Genomic DNA, 24,222 nt, shown 5'->3' on the forward strand with positions numbered 1-24,222 from the left:
ATAAAGTGTGCAACATGCACTAAGTTGATAAAGTGTGCAGCTCCTGAGAGCAATGCATTGAGGAAAAGACACTCAGCAAAACAGCACCATAACAAAATGTGCTTCAAGTAGAGACAGAAATTTGGGCTGAGATGTTGCTGCAGATGGCACAGAAAAGTCTGTGCACTTTGCAGGGCAAGAAAAGAGGGCAGTCCTTTCTGATATTTGCCTTCTGTCTTATCTTTAGTGCCTTTTCTTTTCCTTTCTGACAAGAATCTGGTCATGTCTTTTGGTACTTTCTCCACTGCAACTCATAGGCAAAGATATGGTAGGATAAAGTGACCTCTGTGAAGCTAAAGACTAATTCTGCTGTTTGTATTATCGTATCATGACCAAGATGTCTGTTTATATGTCCCCATCTCTTTCTTTCTGTGTAGTTAGAGAAATTTCCACCTTTGTAGGAAGGGACACATTATTCTTAATCAAAACTTGAGAATGCAGCAGGAGGAGGTGCAGCTGCAGATGAGCATTATCTAATTCACCCATCCTGTCATGTGAACATCCCTGCTTAATTTAATACAATTATTTCATCAGTGAGGATAATATCAGCAGCATGATTCATTTATACAACATGTTTCACAACTGCCTTTACCTCTCGGCTTCTTATTATCACTACTGATAATTTCACCATGAGTGGCTTCAGAGCAGGGGGAGGGGACAGGCAGAAAGCTGCCAATATCTTTGTGTGACTGCATGGACAACTGTAGTCTTGAGGGACAGCGATGTTGAAGGGTTTTATTTGCATATATGCCATTGCAGCTCTGCTTCTCAAATATTTTGGTTAGACGTTTCTGGATGAGCAAGAGAGCGACGGGGTTAGGCACTGAGTGGCTGCATTGTTCAGTGCACAACAATAGCGCCATTGTCTCTGCCCCAGACGCGCCAGTGAGTGCTCCATATTTTGCATTTCTGTTGAAATGAAGATCTCCATGGAACAGAAACAGGGTGGGGGAATGAGGCTTTGTTTCTGGAGAGGTGGGAGAGGCATTCTTTTAGAATTCCCCCCTCCCCCCCAGCTTCTTGTTTCTAACTCATTTGGCTGCAATTTGTACTGTCAAGGTCATTTAAATAGGCAGCAATATGTGGCGAATGTGTTCCCAGAGGTCATGAAAAGCCTCTTTAGTAAAGCATGCTAGGCTGTGCTTATGCCAGGTCATTTAAGCACATTTGTATTGCCAGTCAGATGATACACAGCATAGTTCATGATTTTGTAATAAACCATGCAACCTGGACCTTCAGTGTGTGCCACAGTGGGATGCGGTACTTGGATTTAAATTACAGTACAATAATTCAGTAACTGTGCTTTAATACTAAACTAATCTGTAAAATATATGAAAATAAGCTAGATTAAAAATCCAGCTAAATCATCTGGGTTCTTTCCCCCATGAGCACCTTTTTCCTTTTTCTGAGACTGGTTCGTGCATCTGGGCTATCAGTCTTTCATTTAGTTCCTGGTATTGAAATAGTGCAATTTTTAATAATTGATTTAGAAAGATTGTCAAAATCAGATTTCAGTCTCGTCTTTCTCCATATTCAGACATAAATGAACCTTTTATCTTAGGAGAGAATAAAAAGGGACAGCTTGATCTGGCCCTTAGAAACATTAGAAAAGACACCATTTCAGTCAGCTATTTGTAGTATGCATGACTGAGGCCGAATTCTTGGGTCCATCTGAAATACTTCGGTATATGACCTTGATTAAGTTTTTTTCTTTTTCTCTCTATTTCAGTTTTTTTCGTTCCATGTTAGTAAGCACTTTGTGTTTACCTAGCATTTTACGTTTTCAAAGGACCATACACACCTTATAAAAGCAATGTGATACACACTCAGTGTGCCAGCAGTATTTCTGCTTAGATTGTTTGTGAGGCACTTACAAAGCCTTCCATTTGAGGATTTCCAATGTCTGATGCTTAAACTTGAAAGCTCAAAGCTGTACAAATCCAGGTGTAATGAAGCTACAAAATTCCACTCTTGAATCTTGTCTTTTCTGCTGTCCATTTAGCCTCAAATGCTGACGCGGATGGAGGGTTCTTGTATTTTCTCCCCTATGTCTCGAGATCAGCTGAAAAAACCTCTAGATCAAATCAAGGACCCTGAGCTCCAGAGCTGTGGTTAATGATAGTCTTTCCAATCCTGGGAAGCAAACCACCAGCTCTGCCTAAAATAGCAGCTATCCTGATACTGCTGTGAAGCAGGTGACTGGAGTCTCTGTACCAACGCTTTGCTTTTCACTGTGTGTACTTCACTTTATTAGCCCTCCATCATGTGTTTTTGCTTATGCGTTATTCTCTACATTTTTTTCATCTGTATTTTGTTTTGTTAGACAAATATGCTACTTTTTAAAGGAAACATTTCATAACCTTTAATCGAGATCATATTTTACTTTCATCACATCTGTGTTTATATTATTACAAGCCTTTGGGTATTAATGTCCTCTACTCTAAGCAATAATCGTTTTGGCTGATATATAAATAAATGTTTGACTTTGTTTAACTCTAAAAAATACTGTCTTGTTCTTATCAATGGCATCTTAGAATAACTCTGCATGTCAAGAAAAGGCAATCAATACCAGGCTTCCTTTAATAAAAAGCAAGTACAGGGAGTTGTTCTAGGTCCTATGATCCCACTGTATAAAATAAAATTTCTCTTCCAGCTGTTTAAAGATGCAAACAACCTGAAGTGAACATGCTACGTATGTTTTTTTTTTTTTTTTTTTTTTTTTTTTTTTTTGTTATTACTCGTATTTGACCTAGCTCCCTTCACGCTGCACTTATGTAGCATTTATATAACTGAGAGTGAGCCCTGCTAATCTATAATATGGCAGAATGTTCGCTGGAAGAAGTTATAGTAAAAATAAAGGGAGGCCAACGCTAAATTCTCCTCTTGGTTATGCAGGTGCAAATGAATAATGAAGACAGTACAGTCCTCCTTGGTTTAAACTGGAATGGCATAGAATAGAAACTCATCCAGAGAATTTTGAATTTATGTTTGCAGAAATAGAAAAGGATAAAATGTCTCACTGAGTGTAAGCATGGAGATCCTAACAGTGGTGTTCACATTTAACACAATTGTGTATTATTAACTGTTTCCCAGGTAGTTCTTATGCTCCTGTGGGCTAGATCAGTGCAGTTCCGTTGTGGTAAAGGGGGTGACTGAAATTCTTCTTAGCTCAGAATACAACAATTTCTAAACTCTCTGACTGAGTCTTTAACACATTTGAGTTCCAATGTGGATGTGAAAATGTTCTTTGAACCAACAAAAATAAAGATGTTATGAAGACTAAACAGTGAAGTAATATCAATTAAATACATATAGTCACTTAAAATTGTTTAGTTATTCTCCTATGTAAGAACCAAGCTTGTGTGACCTCTGATTAATTTACCGTTAGCCTGAACACCCAAAGAAAGTGATTTGGAATGACATTTATCAGCTCTGGAACTGTCGCCTTCTGTTATTTCCACAAAGTCTTATGCTTCTTGGCTCCAGAGAAGGCTGTGCTGACTTGAATGAAGAAGAGCATTCTTACTACCAAGAATAGTGACAGCACAGATAGCTTCATCACTAGATGCTTAGGATGGAAAAGCCACCTTCCCCATTTCTAACTTGCATTAAATGAGACCCAAACCTGTTGCATAGTGGACTTGCACAAAACCTTGCCTTCACACCAGGATAAAAAATGGTATGGCAGAATGGATTGAGGAAAAGGGAGGAGTGAGAGAAGGGAAGGAAAATAAACATTATAGGGACAGGATAGGCCAGGTGGTTTGCTTCTCCAAAAAGGACAAGACTGAAAAAAACTTCTAGCTTTAGATGGCAGATTGGAATCTGACCTGGGTTTGTAGGGAGTAAAAGCCATTCCCACTGGTGACTGTTTGGTGGTCTGGCTGAAATGACGTGCTGTTCTCAGTCAGATTTCTAGTGGAGAGAGAGCACACTGCTGCTTTCACTACCATATCTGGAGCAACAGCCCCTTTTGCTGGCACTTACAACAGAGGTCAAGAATTGAATATAGATGGAAACTAACCCCTCTTGAATTGAACTGATGCAGATTTGTGGGCAGGTTTGCATTGCTGCTGATGCTGTCTTCTAAATAGACAATTTTGCTCTTCAGGGATCCTAGTCTGGCACAGGATTGCTGTGTTTGGTTGGCTTGTCGACTGGCTTGAAGTTACACTTTCGTGCAAACTGTCTCCGTACTGCTCTTCCAACGTTGTAGTTGCACTGTTCTGAGATTTCTTAATTGAAATAATGGAACAGCAGGGCAAGTCCCCTTCCATTTGGCTAATACATTAGTCTGTTTTATGATAACTCACATGGATTTGTGTTTGTGTAAGGGAAAGAATACCTTCTCAAAACATCAATTGCTTGTTGAATTGGAAAAAATTTTGGAACACCTGCATAACCCAGAGGCCTCAGTCTACTAGCAAATCAACAGAACTCACCTTCTACATGCCTAAGTCACTTGTGACAGTACAATATAGAGTCCTAAGACAATTTTATCCATTGATATTCCCCCCTTTATCGTTACGCGCCAGCTGCATCTAGGACAGCTTCACTGTCACTTCAGAAAGGACAGTTTTGTCCACTCTGTTCCCGATTGATTTGTTTACTCAGCTCTAATTTATTTTTGGCTATGACTATTACAAAAGCATAAAAATATCCAAATACAATGAAAGTGCTTAGTTCAAAGTTTGCTTGTTTAAGGTAATTGAAAAGCTATATGACAGTGCTTTGCAGAAACATAAGCAAATTTCTGGTGGTTGGAGACATTCATACATTTACATTGTACTTCCACATACAATAGGCAACTATAAAACTCCTTCTCTGCTGCAGCACACCACCCTTTGTGGAAAAAAATCAGTATTATATGATGGTAGTTACAGATAGTTTAGTGGTAACTGTAAAACACTCAAACATTATGAGTCTAATTCCAGTCTACTTTGCATTGCTGTAAGTCAGGGATAGGTCTATAGCAGTGAACGTACTTACCACTTATGAAGATCAGAATCAACTTCTTCAGTGCCTATAGCTGAAACAAGACTATGCAGTATAACAACATGTGCTTTATTAGCTAACGGATGACTTTCCGAAGTCACAATGTCAGAGGAAGGCTCAGCTAACATGTGGTGCTTGAATCTAATACCATATGCATTATTTCTGGCTTCTTAAAAGACAGTTAAAACTATTTCTAAAGTATCCTCTTTACTGAAATGAGTGTTTTCCTTTTTCTGTTTTTTCTTGTTTTCTATGATGGTCAAACAAAAATACATAACTTGGAATTTTGATGTGTTTAATGTGTATTTAATCAAACCAACTTCATACGTAATTCCAATTACCTTGTAAAAAATTTGACCCAAGTTTTCTGTTTTAACATAGTAATAATTATTGAAATCTTGAAGTTCAGCTCAGAAAAAAGATGAAAAAATCTAGAGGAATTATCGAGGCCATTGTTTCAAATTTTATAAAAAGAAATGAGAGGCCCTTCCTGCTCTCTTGTTCTACTGAAAGAGAAGTATATGTTCTTATGATATCTCTGTACTTGCAATTCTAAGTCTGGGAAGTTTAGAGGAAAACAGAAGTAAAAAAACCCCAAAACCCACTCAGACAATTTTTCACAGCTGGGGGATAGAGGGCTTTTGAATTTTAAGTAAAAATTCTCTTTACTTTTTATTTAGTTTCACCTATTTTAAGTTCAAAACAAAATAACAATAGAATAGAACACTACTATAAAATTATTCTTTATTTTCATTACAGAGGCATATATCTTATTGGTGTGAATAATTTCTTCAGGGATAATTCTTACATAAAAACTGCAAATAGAGAATATTCTCTAATCTCATCATGCTAATTTTCCAATCCACTGGCCATCTCAGTTCCAAAGTGGTGTGGCAAGGTGGTATCACATTTGATCTTAATATATATCACACAACCTTCCAGGTTTAGAACTTCATGTGAATGGAAAACAACTGCTTTTGCTTGGGTAGTATTGTGCCAACAGCCGTTTTTTAATAATATTGTTTTATCTTCTGCTCATCCTAGGATGAAGTGGCCCAGCCTCTGAACCTTTCAGCCAAACCCAAGACATCTGATGGCAAATCTCCCACATCACCCACCTCTCCTCATATGCCAACTCTGAGAATAAATAGTGGGGCCAGTTCACTAAAATCCTCTGTGCCAGCAACATTAGCTAGTCCTTCGGCCAGAGCTAACACAATAGGTAAGCTCACTTTCATTTGTCCCTCTTCATATCCATTAGTAGGTCTTATTAAAGAGTGGGCATTTATCAGCCAAAGCCAGACAGTGATGTATAAGCGTCACAGGTTGACCCTAATAGTGCATTTGTTGATATCAGTGAAGAAACTACCACATACTTCACAGCGCAGGATGAGTATCTTAACCTTGTATGCAGACTAGGAAAACAAAAACTTGCATTATTTGAGATACTGCTTTGTCAACAACAGTTAATAAATGATGTATGTTTAATGGCAAACATTAGAGAGAGACAGATTCTACCATGACATCTAAAAAAAAAGCAAGTGATGAATAAACTTTAACAAAAATTTCCCTGCTGGTTAGAGTTCTACAGATGCAAATAAGTCTTTGGAAGATTACAGGTTTAATGCTTAGTCCTCTGAAAAACTGCATGCGGCATAATTTTAACTTAGTTTACTAGAGAAAATACTAATGGCTAACTAAAAACAAAATCAGCAGATCCATTTTAAAGTAAGTTTGATGTTGTATCTTGCAAACAGTCGGTTTTGAAAATTGTTCCACAACACAATATTAATTCTTCCTCCTGTCAAAATTGCCTTTTTGCCTAAAGACTATCTAAATAATAATGCACCTGGCAACAATTTTACAAGTACAATTTTTAAAGGAACTACTCTTTATGTCTGTATAAGTAAGATGCTTATCCACTGCATTCCTGATCCTTCTAACTGAAACATTTCATTGCAAGAGGGATTTAACATAACCTGAATTAAGATTTCAGGATATAAAATGAAGTCGGTGAAGAGAATTAAACGTGCAGATTGTTGTACCCTTGCTGTTGTGGGACTTCTTGCTCCTAAAATGTCTCATGTTGGCCACTTTCAGAGATGGCAGGAAGAACAAAAGGAAGCATAGGCCAGATGTACCAGGAGCTGTTTCTGTGTTATCATAGTGCTATGTAGTGAAAACATTTTCTGTCTCTATAGGTCTCTCTCTCAAGCTTTTTGTAGCCTATGTTCTACCTAAATAGATACCAGGAAGACCCACGGTTATGTCCAAAGTTTAAAGCAGATATAGATCCCACTCTTACCTTTCCACTGTAGATACATTATGATTCCTAATGTTGGTGAGCATTACGTATATCAGACAGAGGATACGCTCGTATGTCCTATACAAAGCAAAAGAAAGTTATCTGGTTTGATATGTTTTATATAACTAAAAAAAATCATAAATGTCCCATTGTTAATTGTTAATAATGTTAATTAGCCCTACACTTTACTTGGGTAGGTAATAATGTATTTCATCTTTAATTTGTTTGGCCCTACTGCTGTCCATATGCAATGGACTGAATTTCAATCTTTTCACATTAAATCCTTCAGCAGAGCGAGTGTCACATTTAGATGCGGAGTTAAGCATCTGACCTGCATCTCAGTGGCAGGACATCTCTTGTTCTCTCCTTTCCAATCTTCTTTCCCTACACACCTGATATTTTTCATAGGTTTGAGACCCCTGCAATTTACTTCTTTTAACAAAATGCAGATTTTGAAATGCTGTACCTGTAATGAGTGATAATGTAATTGGATAAAAGCTGTGAGGATGAATGGAGCTTTAAAGGTCACTCTTGTAAGAAGAATTAATGCGTTATACCATTAATAAACCATGGAAAACTGTGGAGCAAAAGATAACATACTTAAGTTATTGTTAATGACATAGAGTTCACTGCTGTATATCTCCTAGCTACAAATATAGAAAGTGACTTTTTGAGGTTGTTGAGCGGTATCACTGTGCATACTGTATGTATAAGATAAGCATTCTTTAAATGTGGTGCAGGAGCAGGACAGACACAGCCTACTTCTTTCAAAAGTCTGTCCTTTATGGAGGACTAGAAGAACGAAAGGCTTGCAAACACTGTACAAAGTCTTTTTCTGCTAACTGCTAGGTCAGATCCAACCGAAGTTATAGCAAGCAAAAATCATTACCACATAGAAACCCTTTATGCAGGCCATTTGAAGTTACCCCCAGTAGGATCTATACCACAAAAAGCCCACTGCTGCTGATAATCTTGATAGCAATTTTAGCAGAGGGACAGAGAATTTAAAATGGTAGTGAGGCTGGGCTACTTTTTACCTTGAGAGGTGAGTTCTTCCAGGAATGGTCACTTCCTGGGAAATCCAGAGTTAAGTGCCAGGTAGTTACACTTGCAGCGTGTGAATGGCCAGCATGTGAACGGCTGTCAATGCAAAAAAGAAGTGTCAGTCCTAGGTGTGTATGGGCCCACCTTCCTGGGACGCAGCTGAGCTGTCACCTTTTCTGGCCACTAGCTTCAAATTAAAACCACTCTGTGAAAGCGATTCTTCAGGCTGCTTGTTTCGAGTGGCTTGGAGAAGTGTTCATGTGCTGTTCAACTGTATCTGGAGGAGGTAAACCTATGAGCCTCCTATGAATAAGAGCATAGCTACTGAAGTTGGGCATGCAGATACATAGCCCACTTCTAGAGCTATCCTGATAGCATATAAATTTTGCTACAGACTGAGCAGTCACACATGCCATGGCTTCATGTATGACTTTAAATCCGAGCATTTCTTTTTGGGAACAGGCATATGTCCACGTACTAAAAACAGAAACAACTTCTCTCTACCCTTTGCCATTATCTTCAACATCTCTATGCTAGTTTGGCAATCCTTGTAACTAAGTGCATTTTATGTAATGCAGTTCCCCTCTCTGTCAATAATTCACCACCTACCCTAAACAACAATAATTTACATTCAACTCGCTTCTATATTAATCATTTCCCTGCACACCAGCATCTTGGCAGCTACTGAAAAACATAAGGAGTGCTTGCTTTTATTCACTGTCGTGTGCCAAACTGTCTCAAAGATAGCAGTATTCAGGAAAAGCCAAAATAGTCTGGAGAAAGGCATGAATTCCAGTTCCTAGGCAAATTCAGCTGCCTTACAGATTGAAAGTATTATACCTAGCCTAATCAAGAGTGCAACCAGCTTTTAATACTACTGTTTGTTTGTTTGTTTGTTTGCTTCCTTTTTAATTTATTCTGACTACAGGCAAGCTTGATCAGTAACAGATGCAAAGTGGGGAACAAACCAAGCAAGTTGTTAAAATGAAGGTTAAAAAAAATTCAGCTGGTAGCACTGTGTAGGTGCAGGTTATACCCTTCCTTATGCCAGGAAGGCTGGAATTACTAGAATTCCGTTGGCTTGGAATTACTGAACTGGGTCATTTGATAAAAGCAATGTGGATCAAATGAATTTCATTAGAAACTCTCAAGGTTCTCGGGTATTTAGCCAAAAGCTATCTCTTAATGCAATTAACAGCACTCAAACTGCACAGAAACCTCCGCTTTTTACTTTCTGCCAGCCAAAGACCAGAATGCCAGTCCCATTCTGTGTATAATCTAGAAAGAAACAACAAAATAAAAACCAAACCAAGAAAATATCTTTAGCCTAGCGCAGCACTGAACTAATCTGACATCGGCTTCTTCGGCTGAAATGTTTTAAGCAGCAAGACAATGTCCTACGTTTTTTGGCAATCGGTGGATCAGATAGAAGAGTCTAGCAATACAACAAGGATGTGTAATCTGACATGATTAGACAAGGCTCTTTAGGAACAGAACATTCATAATTGAGACAAAGAAAGAGTATTAATAACACTTTCCTAACACGGCAGTTAGCCATTTTATATTTCCTTTCTTTAATCTTAGTGTTTTTCAACAAATCATGGGATTTAATAGCGTGTTTTGGCAGATTAGAGGATTTATGGCCCAGATGTTTTTTGTTCTAAAAATGGATTAGGGTGTAAAGTTTGCTGGAATCCATGGAACATGTTGAGGCAAGCCGGTCATTTTGTGTGTGATTAGTGCCTGCCTTCTGTCTCACAGTCCCTCCATCTGTCACAATTCGCCAATGGATCTGGTTAGATTTAGCCTCATGTCACAAACAGAAGTCCCTTTTCTGGGCAATTTCATATTGCAGATTCGTTTTATGCCATTTTTATGCCCTAGTTAAAAGACAGAAAGAAAGAAGTGTGTGTGCGTGCAGGCGTGTGTGTGTGTGTGTGTGTGTGTGTGTGTGTGTGTGTGTGTAGAGAAGGAGGGAGATTGATAGATATTAGCCTCTGCTTTAATGTTTGAAAAATAGACTGGGGCTTGGAGTCTCCCATCAGTATTCTATCCTGCAAATCACATGCAGATCATAATAAGTATAATCTACAGTACGCTAAAGGAAAAAAATGACAAAGTGTCACATTTAAAATTAAATAGTATTAGCTGTGCCGGTGATGCTTGTAACATTTTAAAAGGAAATAATTCAGTGACTACTAAGGCTAAGCCCTAGGCTGTGAATTTGCAGCAAAACAGTGGACATTTTGACCTACTATTAGCAGCATGAATAGGAGTGGGAATGTAGGTCCGTGTAGCTGTGGTTTTGTTATACATTTCTGAATGACAGGTGGTGGTGGGGAGCATTCAGTGGATGAGGTTTCTCTTCCCAGCCATTATGCATTTCATATCTCTAGCAAACCACCGCCACCTGTGGTTTATTTTAATATATTCACAAGATTTTAGAAGGAGAAGAATAAAATGGTCCATTTTTAAGAGTTTTGGATTGCTGGCATGATCAAAGCTTCCCCTGACTGCTATCCAGTTACATCCTGCTGCATACAAACCACAGGACTAACTTCTGTAATGTCAGGAAAATTTTGAAACTAATGGGATCAAATATCAGGACGCTGATTTTGGCACTGATGTTTCTCATGGTTTATGTCCAGGTAGCTCTGTCATAGCCGTAACAGAATTACCAAGCAAAGACAGGTTTATGGGCTATGCCTTTTAACTCTTTCTCATTAACAGTGATAAAACCTTGGTGAATTTCACTGATGAAAGCTAAAGTGTTTTCTTGTAACTTTCTTTTTTTAAGATATCCTTTCTTCTATCACGTCGTCAGGTTATTTAAATGACCACGATGCTGTTACCAAGGCAATCCAGGAGGCCCGACAGATGAAGGAGCAACTTCGGAGGGAACAACAGGTGCTTGATGGGAAAGTGGCTGTTGTGAATAGTCTGGGTCTCAATAACTGCAGGACAGAAAAGGTCAGTTCCCAACACTCCCTTTGTAAAGGAGATCGTTCATACTTATCTCTACTTAAAAATACATACTTTTTCCTCTCTTTTTTTCCCCTTTCTCTTGCTCTGTTTTCTTCTTTCCTTTCAAATAGAATAGTTGGTTCCTTCAAAAAAGGAAAATGAAGCAAAATGAAAACCACAACCAAAAAGCTGACAGGAGAGAGAGACCTAGAGATACTTGGCGGGAGGGTAATGGAGGGAGGGAGACTTAAAGCCCTCATGAAAACTTTGGAGGCCAATAATTCTCTGTTCCAGCCTGTCAATATGTATTATGACAAGGTGATCTTGGAAATCTCTGGGTCTAAGTAGAAATCTTGCTTTATGGAAATGCTTACATGTGTTTGTGAGATGAGCTGGATTTGAAAATATTCAAGCTTCTTTAGGAACATAAGCTTTGCTGATACTCAGGCTCAGCTTCTGGGTATTTAGCCTTACGAGGTTGTCATATATGATATTTTGTGACCATCGCAATGTAGCACTGTCAAGTCATGTTAGATGACTTTATTAAGTTGAAAAATCAGAGAATTGACAGCACAAACTGCACCAAGTATTTCCAGTGAAAGTTAGAAGCACTGGAATGTGTGGGCCTGGCCTCTTTCAACTTTTGAGTTGGCTGTTAAGCTGAACTGTAGCAAAATATCGACAAAGTGAGTATTTTCGTGTAAAGCTTGTACATACTGTAACTGTCACACCTGTCAAAGAGTGTGTGATTTCCTGCTGTTCTCTGGAAATCCCTGACGTCTTTCTGTACGCTGTCCTGGCTTATGGAGGTTGAATGGACCTGCCAATCCTTTAGCTGCTGCCTTTACAATGAGATGTCTTTGTAATGCTGCCACCTAAGATATGTGTCCAAACTCTTGTGTGCACCTCAACTTTGTGTTTAGCAAGACTTTTTCTGGAATTCCTCTCTTTTCCCTGCAACATTTTCTGAGGTGGTAGAAGAATCATGCAATACAACTAAAATGACCATTGCATTTGGTGTAAACTGAAATTTATTGAAACCTTTTGTAGTGACTTTTCGCCATAAGGCCTGGTGTGAATCACTGAGATAGCCAGATAAATAGAATGAATAAAAATGATCAGCTATTTAGCAGAAACTTGAAAGTCAGTCATCCTAGGAAGCTTGTGAGTCAAACAATATTGTCCAGAATGAGCAGATTGCTAATTTGGATAGCTTTCCATTTTCCCTATTTTTTAGATGGAGTTTGATCAATAAGCTGTGAGAAGCCAGCAGTCTGGGTAGTGAATGTTAAATGTACGTGTGAGTCTCTCACTACTGTACTTTTTTCATCAGCCTATCCTGGGTGTAAACGATGTGGAAACGAGTCCAATTTCATGCACTTTCTTGAGAGGAAAGGGAAGGAGAAAAGAGGTCAGTGTATTAGGTATCTGGCACTACGTACAATCTCTTTTAGAAAAATAAGAGCCTTGGTATGGGGCGAGAGAAAGAAAGAGAGGGATGAAGCATGTTTACAGCATTTCATATAGAAGAGTACCAGGAGGGAAAAGGGAAAAGCAGAGTGTCAGATATAAGAAGAAGTGATCACAAGCACAAAGGAATTTATATTCAAATATTTAAACATTCTTGAAAGGATGCTTGGAGCAGAAATTTCTTTTCTGTGCTCCCCATGTAGAAATGACTTTAACACTCAGCCAGATGCTAATGCAAAGTGACTCAAGCTATTCCTCGCAAGCATAGCTAAATTGCCGTTATTTGTTAAGCGCATTGAATTCAGCTGTGGATACAGCAGTTGGTTGCATTCAGAAAGCATCTGTACCCTTTTTTTTTTTTTTTTTTTTTTTTTTTTTTTTTTTTTTTTTTAATCCTCCAAAGCAGAGACAACTCTACCTATCTCCCCCCTCTCTTCCCCAGTGCTGGCTGGGAATTGTCAAGTGACAACCGACCAAATCCTTTTGGACAGGAAGCCTTCATCCTGAGTTCTATATACTTGCAAAGCAGGCCTTGTGGTTGGATCAGGAAGCCCATTAAAAGCACTTTGATGGTATGGAAATTCATCTTCATGAAGCACCCAGGCCCCTAAGCAGCATGCTGTTTAGCTGTGGTTACAGATCAGTCATTCACATCGGAGGGCAGTAATTGTGCTGACGGCTTGTACAGCAATGGAAGTACATAAAATAATCCCAGGCCCTCCACCATGGCATTGCGAGTTAATCTTCTTTAATACAGATCAGCTGTTGTTCTAACACATGACTTTATGCTGGCTCTAGTGACTCTGCACAGCCTTTTGATTAAGTAACAGGAGTGGAACCATCTGCATTCACTTTATTCTGTTACTTCCCTATTGTTGAGATTCTCCTTACCCCTTCTGTTTTCACTTCTCACCCTCAACCCGAGTTGAAGTTTATTTTCCTCTCTAATTCATGCCTCCTGGTGGGCTTGTGGAGGGCAGAGAGTTCTTTTACATGGTAGCAGGAAGAAAAAATTGCATTTGCTGGATTTAATTTTTTTTAAAGCAACACCAGAGTTTGGGGGTTTTGCTAAAATAAATGCCAAAACTTTATCAGGGAGGCACTGATTTATTTTTTGTTACTTATTTATTTATTTAAATTGGAGACAGGGAAGGACAGAACTGAATCTGAGCTGTCCTAGACAAGAATGGCATTTTGCGTTGCTGGGTGACTGCTTAAGGTAATGAGCCCTAGTGGCTGCACTGAAAATACGCAGTCTTTTAAGCTGAGAGATTTGTCTCTTGCATTTGACCCAACAGACAAAAAATCAGAGGCAGTGAAGTTTAGGTACTTGTTCCTAACTCCCAAGTACGTTCTAGGCCTTCCACTAGCTAGCTAGCTAGCTATGAGGTCCAGATCCAGAGAAACACCTGTGCTGCTCTAAAACTTGTGACTTTTTGATCTAGGGTCTTAGTTAAATTTTTCTCTCTTGTCAAGAGCAGGATCTGAGAGGAAGGTAAGTGCTGCCATTTTTAATTAAATTTCATTGAAAAAGTGTTTTTTTCCTGTTTTCAAGGGAAGAGATATTTGGGGAGGTGGGTAATGAGAAATAGAGGATGTTACAGTGTAGACATTAAGGGTGTGGGCTCAGAAGCTCGGAGTCCTGCGTGGTGGTTTAGCTGCAGCCCCCTGAGCTTTTCAGACATTACGTTTGGTTGCTTGCTGACAGTGAGATTTTGTTTGGGATGGGAGGGAGTAAAAAGAGGATTAACCTAATATATAGCCATATGTATATGGACATGCTCATGCATAGAAATGTATGTTATGTCTATAATGTTGTACAGAAGAAAGGTCACTTTACTTCATGTAGAGAGTGATCCTGATTTTTATGAGCAACAAACACTGGTCTGGGCGATGCCCAGAATTTTCCTCCCTTCTTTGCTGTAATGGTTAGTGTTACAGAGCTCACTCCAAGGCTTGTTGAGTTTTTTGTTGCATTAATCATAACTGCAGCTGACCAATGAAGGCGAGTGCCATAGTTTTCAGATCTGAATTTGCTAGTTAGACTATTGTTAGGAATGCACCCACCAGGAATGGGTGAGTAGGCTCAGGACTGGAAACCACCCTGGTGAATCTCTCTATTAAAGCCCAGAGGCTTTTTTCCACATGTGTTCATGATCCATTGTCTAGCTTTCATGTTCCTGAGATGGGTTTATCCCTGGATGGCCAGACCTGTCAGCTGTAAGGCAGTAGCCAAACAGGACTTTTGTGGAGTTGAAGGGATGCGGTGTAAAAGGAGTCATAAATGGGATAGGATTTGCTAAAATGACTAGGATAATCTGGGTGAGTCACTTTATGGGCATCCAGCTTAGACCATCTTGAACAATTTGATTTTCAGAGGCTTTCTGGAAAAACTATGAGCATCATGATGAGCATAGATTTTACTGAAACCTATTTTAATTGCAAATGCAATAAAACATATTTTTACTTTACTTTTCTTGGAATCATTTCAATGTATAAATGAGAAGTGTGTGTATATGTTTTTCTGGTTTCTTGGAAACCCAGGAGCATAGTTTTATTTGTAATTGCCATCTACAGTTAATTATAGCTTGATATGTACTATACATAAGCAATGTTACCTTTTATACATGTTGCTTAGAGTGCAGATTGTCATCTAGTGCAAACATGATGATGGGCAGCATCAGAAAGTGGACTCTGTTCTGTTTGTTCAGCCCCTAAACTGCATGTGCTGCTACAAACGAGATGTACACAAACACAAAGAAGCAGTGTGAGTGTGCATGCATGCAAACATACAGTGCACAGTCCACAAATACACAGCACAAATACACGCAAAGCTAGCCCCTAATTTTCTGATTATACTCAGACTCTCAAAGGTTAATGTATGTGCCCTGGTAACTGTAAAAAAAAAAAAAAAAAAAAAAAGGGGGGGGGGAGAGAGAGAAAGGGGACACAAAAGCAGCTATTTGAGCACATGTATATGTATGCTGGTACAAACACAGGTACTGATTTTTGAATGTTAGTGGCTGGTGCTGAAGATGCAAGCAGCTGGCATAGCTGTGTAAGTATATGCAGCAATGCAAACATTTCAAACGTGCATACAAGCGTAGTTGTACTCATGGCATGCTCCGAGATGAGGACATGTGAATATATACACATCCTGTGCTTAAGTGTTTCTTAACCTAGGATACAAGTTCTCTCTATTACTGCTAAGAGTGTGTCCTTTTAAAAGGCTCTGACATGTGCTTGTCTGCTGGGCTGTAACTGAAGAGCTATTTGTAACAATATTTATTCCAGCATTGTAAGCAAGAACCTATTTTATTACTCATGCTTATGGAAAACCAGGTTCAGGATGCCTTTCCTCCCATTTCCACCCCCCTTCCTCCTCCCACCCTCACCTCTCCCTCTTCCCCTTTAACAGAGTGCCAAACATGAAATGACAGTGACCAATGTTGACTTAATGTGGATGTTTAATAATGAAAAAAGTGTGTCAGTTCCAGTGTTAGTTACAAATGGCAGTAAGTATATCGGGTGGCAGCCCTGTAATAATTTTACATCCATCATTCCTTCCTGATGCCTCGCTAGCTGCCTGATGGATGGGGCGAGCAGAATTAACCCTTAAGAAACTGCTGTGATCTGCTGAGCTGAAATGAATTCTGTCTTTGCTGTCCCCTAGGAAAGGAGGGGGATATTAAGACTCTCAAACCAGCAGATCCTGCTGTCTTTGAGAAACAACAGTGGAGCTCACTTTACTAAAGGCATAAGGAGGAGCCATTTTAACACATGGGATTTAAATTTCTCCTACAGTAGAGAATTTTGCTTCAATAATGCATTTTTCTTCTTCCACTAATGATTGACTTTCTGGTTCAAATTTAAGGAAGAACTGGAGGCAAGAAGGGTGGAGAGAAGCAAAGAAGGACTGGTCAAGTAGTCTGACCCACTGCTTGCTGCAGACCCTGGGAGGCTGTGGGTCCGACTAGAGCGAATAAGTACGCAATAATAAGTGGCAGTGGTTGAAACTGGGATGAACAGGACAAGGTGCAAATTGGGCTTCCCAAACGAGAGGAACCCGCTGGAAATACGTCCAGACATGCACTACTAACATTGTAAATGAAATCACTTTATAAAAGTTAAACTCATTTTCATAATCTCCACAGTATTTTTAACTAGAAAAATACTTCAGGTTTCCCTATGACTAGCAAAAGCTCTAGTAAGAACAGACAGTATATATACACGCACAAACACTTATCCCTGCAAATTCAGCAGGCAGGTAATTTGTTGTGTAATTTGTAGGCTACTCTATTCCTTACTGGCCTGTAAAACACTAGGAAAGATGATCAGTGAAGCCTTTTTGTTCCCTTCTCACCCTGTGCAAAGATATCCTTCTGTTTGGAATAATGATTATATAATGTGGGGTCCAGGGAGCATGCTTTGGACAACAGACTGTTAAAAAATCTAAATCGCCCTACAACAGAAAAGTTAGCATGTTATCCTAACAATTGCACATCCACTTCTTCTTTCCTTTTCCCTACCCTCTTCTTAATTTTGTCTTACTGAGATTCTTTACCAATAGAAATTCTTGTATGCAGGTAGCAATCCCCATTGTTAATGCTATCAACACAGAGCAGACAGTTTTCCAAAAGCATGACAACAAGACAAGCAGGTATTATGTCACCACCCATCCGTCACTCCGTATGTCAGCCTTTCAGTAAGCCCAATCAGCACTCTCAACAGGATCTTTCACGTTAAAGGAGCCCCCTGTTCAGCAGAGCTACTGTATCTATTGTATTTTCTCTTGAAACTTTTTTCAAATTTAATTAAATATGCACGTCAAGTTTGCACACTGCAAAGATCAAAATTGTTTTTGCCCAGCATTGGTGGCTAGGCGTTAAACATTTTGATATGGTTCAACTGAAAGTTTATTCTTTTTTCCTTCCTCCCTCCCCCTTTTGCCATTTGCTTTGTGGAGCTTGTGTATATTTATATTTACAGCCTCTGCATTTAATGGCCACATGCCTTATTTTCACAGATGGCCAGTGGAAGACTTCCCCTCCCCCCTTTTCTTTTAGTAAAGCCTGCTTTTGGTTTTGCTACTTTTGTCACAGTGCCACTACTCACAGTTAGCAAGTGCCTATGCATGGGAGGGAGAGACTCTGCAATGAAGATTGGTTTTTTGTTCCCCCAGGGATTTTAGTTCTTTATTTTAGAGCACTACTTTTTTCGTCTGATTGACCGTCATCTGCTAAATGTCCAGATAGATTTTAAAAGGACAAGTAAAAGTGTATGTGGGTCTGTGTTTAATACATCATTATGGTGTGGATGCATGGGCAGGGTTAGCTAATAAAAAAATTAAACACACACAGGAAGGGACAAATTCTGCCCACAGATGTGTGCATAAAACTCCCGTTGAAGTCGAGGAGAACAGCACGCAACCAGGCAAGGGAAGAACCCTGGATCCTTGCAGCTGTCAAAGTCCAAATGGGAATGTAACTCTTTAACTCCAAAGGACAAACATTGGAAAGATTTGCAGACTAGTGTGAATAAGTGAGGATTGCAGCTGCTTATACCTTAGAGGACATTTTATTAAGCCTAGTAAAGATAGATCAGCTTCCTCTCCCAAAATCATACAATTGATTTGGGGTTGGTTCTTATTTCTTTACAGATTTTTAAATTTTAGGCTTTCCTACAGTCATGAAAGCTAATTTCTTCCTGGGGCTTTATTATATGCTTGCATGAACACGTGACTCCAAAAGACAGGGTGTTAAGCTGGAGCATGGGCTCCAGCCTCAGTGCGGTACCTCCCTGCAGTGTAATACAGGCTAGGTCTGGTTCCTCTCTCATGGTGTCACATATTGGAAGTAAACTCACAGAAGTCGAAGGATAGAAACTGTTGTAATTAAAAAGTGATCTGTGTCCACTTAGTCCTCTGGGCTGCCAGCCTGTCCTGGTATGTCAGTCCTAGAAATAAGATATTCAAACAAAGCCTTACTCCATGTCTGAGAAAATACGGCAGGTTTTTTTCTTCTTAGGAGATAATCTAAAATAATATGTGAGCTTCTTCATTAGGGCTGGAAGAACTGTAAGCAAAGGTACGGTAGCCTTCACTGTTTTAATACCTTCCAGGGAAAATTTGAACAGAATAGTCTACATCTCTGTAATGCTACCATGCAGTTAAACCATCCATAGAGAGTAAACAATTGCCAGGAGCACAGAGCCTGGTTTTGGGTGGGGGGGATGTGTTTTTTGTTTTTTATGTTTTCTTTATGTGTATGCAGACCCTCTTTCCCAGGATATCCTGTATGGGTTGTGATTTTCATCTTATTTCACTTCTGATGTACCACATCTTTTACCCTGTTAACCCTTCCTTGTCTCACAGACCAGCTGTCATGGCACTTTCTGACTTGCTGTGAAATCCTTCATTTGCATTTGCATGGTACATTGTGTCCAGAGATCTCAAAACTTTTCATGAGGATGGGAAAATGTCAGAAGCCTCATCCTGCTTAGCTAGAGAAAATAAAATGAAGAGCACCTGAACAATTCAGGCAAATTTAGAGAGCATGTCAACCCAGAAAGCAGTCTGGATAAAAAACTGGGTCATGTAACTCTTAACCTATTTGCAATCAGCGGATTACAGCTGGATCTGGTTGAGGTCAGTGTGTACATCAGCACTGTGAAAACTTTTGTAGGGAGCAAGTAGCGTCTTAACATTCTGCTTTGCTAAATCGGCACTACCTACCTTTCCATTTAAAAGTCTTGACTACCGCTGTCTCACGGAACTCACAACCAAAGAAGAAAAGGATCTTCATGTCTTCGTTTCCCGTAGAAATGCTGCATTTCATCAGTTTGTTTTCAGTTTTCCAAACTAATATGTTTTGCTGAGGAAATCAGTCTTTTGTGGAATAAAATATTAAAAAAAGAAAAGTGCTAGGGACTTGACTCTTAGGTGTTCCAAGTTTTTAAGGATTTTTCCTGTTTTTATTTCAGTGTACTCTGTCTTGACTTCAGTGTTTTGAAAATTACTGGCTTGAAAGCCCTTAGAAACTGAACACCTACATTCACAAAGTATGGCAAAGAAAATGGCTATATAAATTTCAGCAAAATCCCCCTGTGATTGGGCATCCGTTTTGAAGAGGAGAGTAGTAAAAGGACTGGGTCTACTCAATCCATCTGATTTTATTCCCTAGAAAATTAATAGGGCACCTCTCTACTGAGTTCATACAGCATTTCATATTCTCAGTTAGCGTTGAACCAATTTGGGTTTCAATATACACCCTAAATCAAAAAGATGTGATCCTTTACCAAGTGATGTAGTCCCAATTAAGACTGAATATGACAATTTTGAAGTACCATCAAATTGGGAAGAGCCCCAAATAAAGAATCTTATTTTATTTTCTTTTTTTTTAATGCTGCTTTTAGGTTCTGTGGGTGGATTATTCCATGGAAAAGAGAGATCTCAGATAAGCAAGATGGAAAGAGCTGAGGGGGTGGTGAATGCATTGTTTTTTCATGATCAACTTTGATGCAACAACAACAAAAAAAAATCTCCCAAATGATAAATTGCTGTAACATTACAAATAATCTTTCATCTTCTTTGGTGGTCCACAGAGTTTATATAATTGGAAGGCTAAAACCCGTCTTTGTTGTTTCTTCCCTTTTCATTAGTACAGTAGAAGACTATAAAATTGTGCAGCCAGAAGGGGTTTAACAATTATTGAGTCAACATTTAAAAGTCTCACTCTATTTTATCATTTCATGCATGTGCTTTTTATGAGTTTTACAGCCCTGCAAGCGTTACTTAGGCAAGGTCTATTGTAATGGTGGATCTATAACTGCTTTTATTTTTGTTTGATTTTGCCTTCCCTGGTAACATGCGTCATCAAGAAGAATCCCAATTCCACACTCATTTATGAGTGGTGAGCTTGAGGTTCTAATTTTGAGATGAGATTCAGGAGTGCTAATTTCAGTTCCTAAAAATACCAGACTTGCTATGGGACCTCTGACAAGTCACTTAATCTATGCCTCAGTTTCCCGTCTGGTAAACAAGGGTAGTAAGACTGCTTTTCTATGTGAAATAATATGGCTATATTCACTAATGAATGTAAAACACTTTGTGTGATTTGTTGTACATAAAAGCCTATAACTAAATAGAAGGTCCTTCCCAAAAGTTCTCTTACAGCAGTTACAGGTTTGACATGATCTGGACTGTAACATAAACAGTGCGTACAGCATATATTTTAAAGGCCGTGGCATTAATATGGAGAATTAGAGCCTGGCCTGCAAATAACTGATCACGGACAAACTTCTGGGCACAGCTGTCAATATTGCCAGCGGCTCCTGTAAGTTCTACCAGCTCCTCTGTCATATATAATGCCTGCCTACCTCATCTTCCACAGAAGAAAATCTTGTAGCACAAACTATTGTGATGTTTAATATCACTAGAGGCAGAGGAATTGCACAGAAAGATTCGTTTTAAAAAGTCTTCACTCAGATGTAGGATAAGAGTCTTCACCTTTTTTGGAAGCTAAGAAAAATACCTTAATGTCGAATGCATAATACCTGGCACCACCAGTATGTCTGATAAGTAAAAATGTTTATTTTCTGTAGTAAATAGAAGTGAATTTTCATTGAAGGATCATGGTCTAGCAGGTCATTTGCCTATTACTTTCCTTTTTGTGCATTTTGACCACATTGTGTGTCTGAATTTTTGTTATTTATTGGCACTTGCTGAAAGAAGGCTTCTGACTCAGCACTACAGACCACGTGAGATGGTGCCACAGGCCCTACTCAACAATCTAGCTTCTCAAAACTCAGTCTTGTTGAAAATAGCCTTTAGAGGCTAGACATGTGAATTCTTCCCACAAAGCAGAATGGTAAATACCTGGACAAACTGAACTTGCAGGGAAAAAAGGGACATTGTAAAACAGGCAGTGACAGGCAAACTGTCTGTTTTGTTTTAGATTTGGACACTAAAGAGAATAGAGATAGCAGGCATTCTGTCCATTAGTGTATTCATAATTCTTAGGTGCAAGAACTGATGAGCAAGTTTCTCCTTGCAGTCCATATATACCAGTGTTTGGTTCGAACCAGTAACCCTACAAATGCATTTTTTAGACTGGCCTTTCATTCACTTGGAGTAAGAAAAACAGCAATGTGATGTGCCTGAACACTCCTACACTGGTATTCTGGACTGGCTGTATCTCTGCGGGCATCAAACTTAGATGAAAAGTATTCATATCAGGGGAGATGGGGGGCAGGGCTAGGGGAGCAGAAAAATGAAGAGTGGACAGCTTCATTAAAACTGCTAACCTTGAATTATGCAATCGGAAAAACAACTCTTGCCAAAATGTAATTCTAACTGAGTTCAGAGCGCTGTCAGTGTTTGCCAGATAGCCCAGCCAAAAGGATGTCTCAAAGAGGGGGAGGAAGGATCCACTGCCATATGCCCAGCATTCGTAGTGGTCGGAAAGCATTATGGAGTCCTTCAGGCATGGAGGCCTGCCCTGTTCTCAGGTGCACGCTGAGCCTCGGTACCAAGGTCCCACACGTGGCAGGGGCAGTGAGGGGAAAAGGGATTCGGGAGATATATCCGAATGTCTCTATTTCTCAAGCCTTCCAAGGTTTTTATTCACGTTTGTATAGTAGGGGGAGGAGTTCTGGCAAAGATTATCAGGCTGTTCTACATATGTTTTGACTCTTCTTGTTTTATGTTTCTTCTATGAAAGAGACTGCAACCAAGTTCTCATCATTTTTAGATCAATGTTTTGTTAAACTATGACATCTATCCATGACAAAGAGCCAAGTAACTTTTGTAGCTGACCACAAAACTGAGTCTGACTTGCAGTGCTTAGTCATTTATATTTTTATATATATACATACATATTTATGTATTTTCTGCGTGACACATTCTGTATGTGCGTGTATGTGTATTTTCTTTGTTCTTACAATTAGAAGATTGCTAAGAGCTCTGCTACAAATCAATCTTCTCCAACAGGTACTTTCTTTGATTAGTAAAGTTTTTGAAACTTTTCATCACATTATGACTGTTGATGAGACCTGTCTAGTTATTCTTTGAACAACTGGGATATTGTAGGATTGTGCTCTACGGTATTATCTTCTCTGTTTTGCCTATTAAACTTTTAAATAATCCAGACAACAGGGATCTCACTCTTCTATAGTCTAATAGAAATGCCCATTAGGACAGTTTGCCTCAAACTCTGCCTAAATTCTTCATAGACTCGGAGGTTAAAGAAGAGAAAGATGTTTATAAGATGTCTATTCAGTCTTCTGGGGACAGATCCAAAATTCAGAAATTTAAAAGAAACAGAATCACTTCCTCTTCAGCAAGAGTTCCTTCTCCTGCAAGAACAGAAGTGTTCCTTACTGTCTGTTTTCTCTGCTTTATGCAATCTAATTTTTAATAAGTCTCACAAGAAAGCCTTTACTCTGCTTCCCTGGGTCTGGACCAGGCTGGCCTGTTCTTTCCAGAGCCCCAGCACTATTGGTTCAAGGCTGTATTTGATGCCATTCATGCATTGCTCTTGTGATGAACAGCATTTTTAGCTTTAGAGTTTGGGGCAAAGCTAAAAAGTAGGGATCATCACACTGCTTATTTCCTTCTTGGTTTTTGGATTTCATCACCTGAACTCTCTTCCCCATTTCTTTCTATGCCCGCTAGACACACATAGAGCTTGATGTAATCATAAGTTTAAGGCAGGATCCAACACGGTGTGCAGGAATGTGCTACCGCTTCCTCAGTTCTAATGCTGTATAACAACTGCTTTATTATAAGTTTGCTGCTGCACTCAACCTACATGTGGTCCATCTGCTATCACTAGATAGTAACACAGCCTGCTACTGTTTACACCACTACTCCACCACAAAGGAGTGGTGACAGTTTGCAGAACATGTAATCTGCAACCAAATTAAGATAATGAGGACAAATAGATCCTCTTTTTGTATAAACTTGAACCCATTGTGTATATCTGTCTGAAGTTATTAAATAGGTTGTGTGTGAGGAGGCTGGCCTAGCATTGTCAGCATGTCGCAAGTTAATTTGGGGTCGGAGGAGGAAATGTGTTTTTTCTTTGTTTCTTTGAAGCTTCCATAAATACTTTCTCCATAAATTGAAAGATGTGAGAGAGTTGCTTCCATCAAATGGCATGCTGTAACCCATCAGCTCTTCTCTTTTAAGCAAAACAGTATAGGAATGCTGCAAGAATCTTTTTCTTTCTTTCCTTCTTTTTCTTTTTTCTTTCTTTCTTTCTTTTTTTTCTTTTCTTTTTTCTTTTTTTTTTTTGCCTAACTCTTTTCAAATATTCTGTAATTTTAAAAGCATTTCTATGTCAGGTTTGGAGAAAATCAGCAGCAGTGTATTTAATAGTAAGAGTGTAGGACTGGAAATTAGAGCA

At 39.1% G+C, this 24,222-nt stretch overlaps 1 protein-coding gene across 19 annotated transcripts in view; it reads left to right on the plus strand.

The window, feature by feature from the left end:
* The window catches only part of SOX5 (SRY-box transcription factor 5), a 650,623-nt gene that overhangs the window by 608,623 nt on the left and 17,778 nt on the right, over positions 1-24,222 (plus strand). For 15 of the 19 annotated variants that reach the window (XM_062591596.1, XM_062591577.1, XM_062591562.1 and 12 more), the window contains 2 exons: positions 6,079-6,256; positions 11,181-11,353. In XM_062591596.1, the coding sequence (XP_062447580.1) occupies positions 6,079-6,256; positions 11,181-11,353 (351 nt within the window). The remainder of the gene's footprint in view (positions 1-6,078; positions 6,257-11,180; positions 11,354-24,222) is intronic. The other 4 variants (XM_062591518.1, XM_062591660.1, XM_062591527.1 and 1 more) reach the window with 1 other exon arrangement.

Source organism: Rhea pennata, chromosome 1 (assembly GCF_028389875.1).
Source record: "Rhea pennata isolate bPtePen1 chromosome 1, bPtePen1.pri, whole genome shotgun sequence".
In the NCBI taxonomy this organism is placed as follows: Eukaryota; Metazoa; Chordata; class Aves; order Rheiformes; family Rheidae; genus Rhea; species Rhea pennata.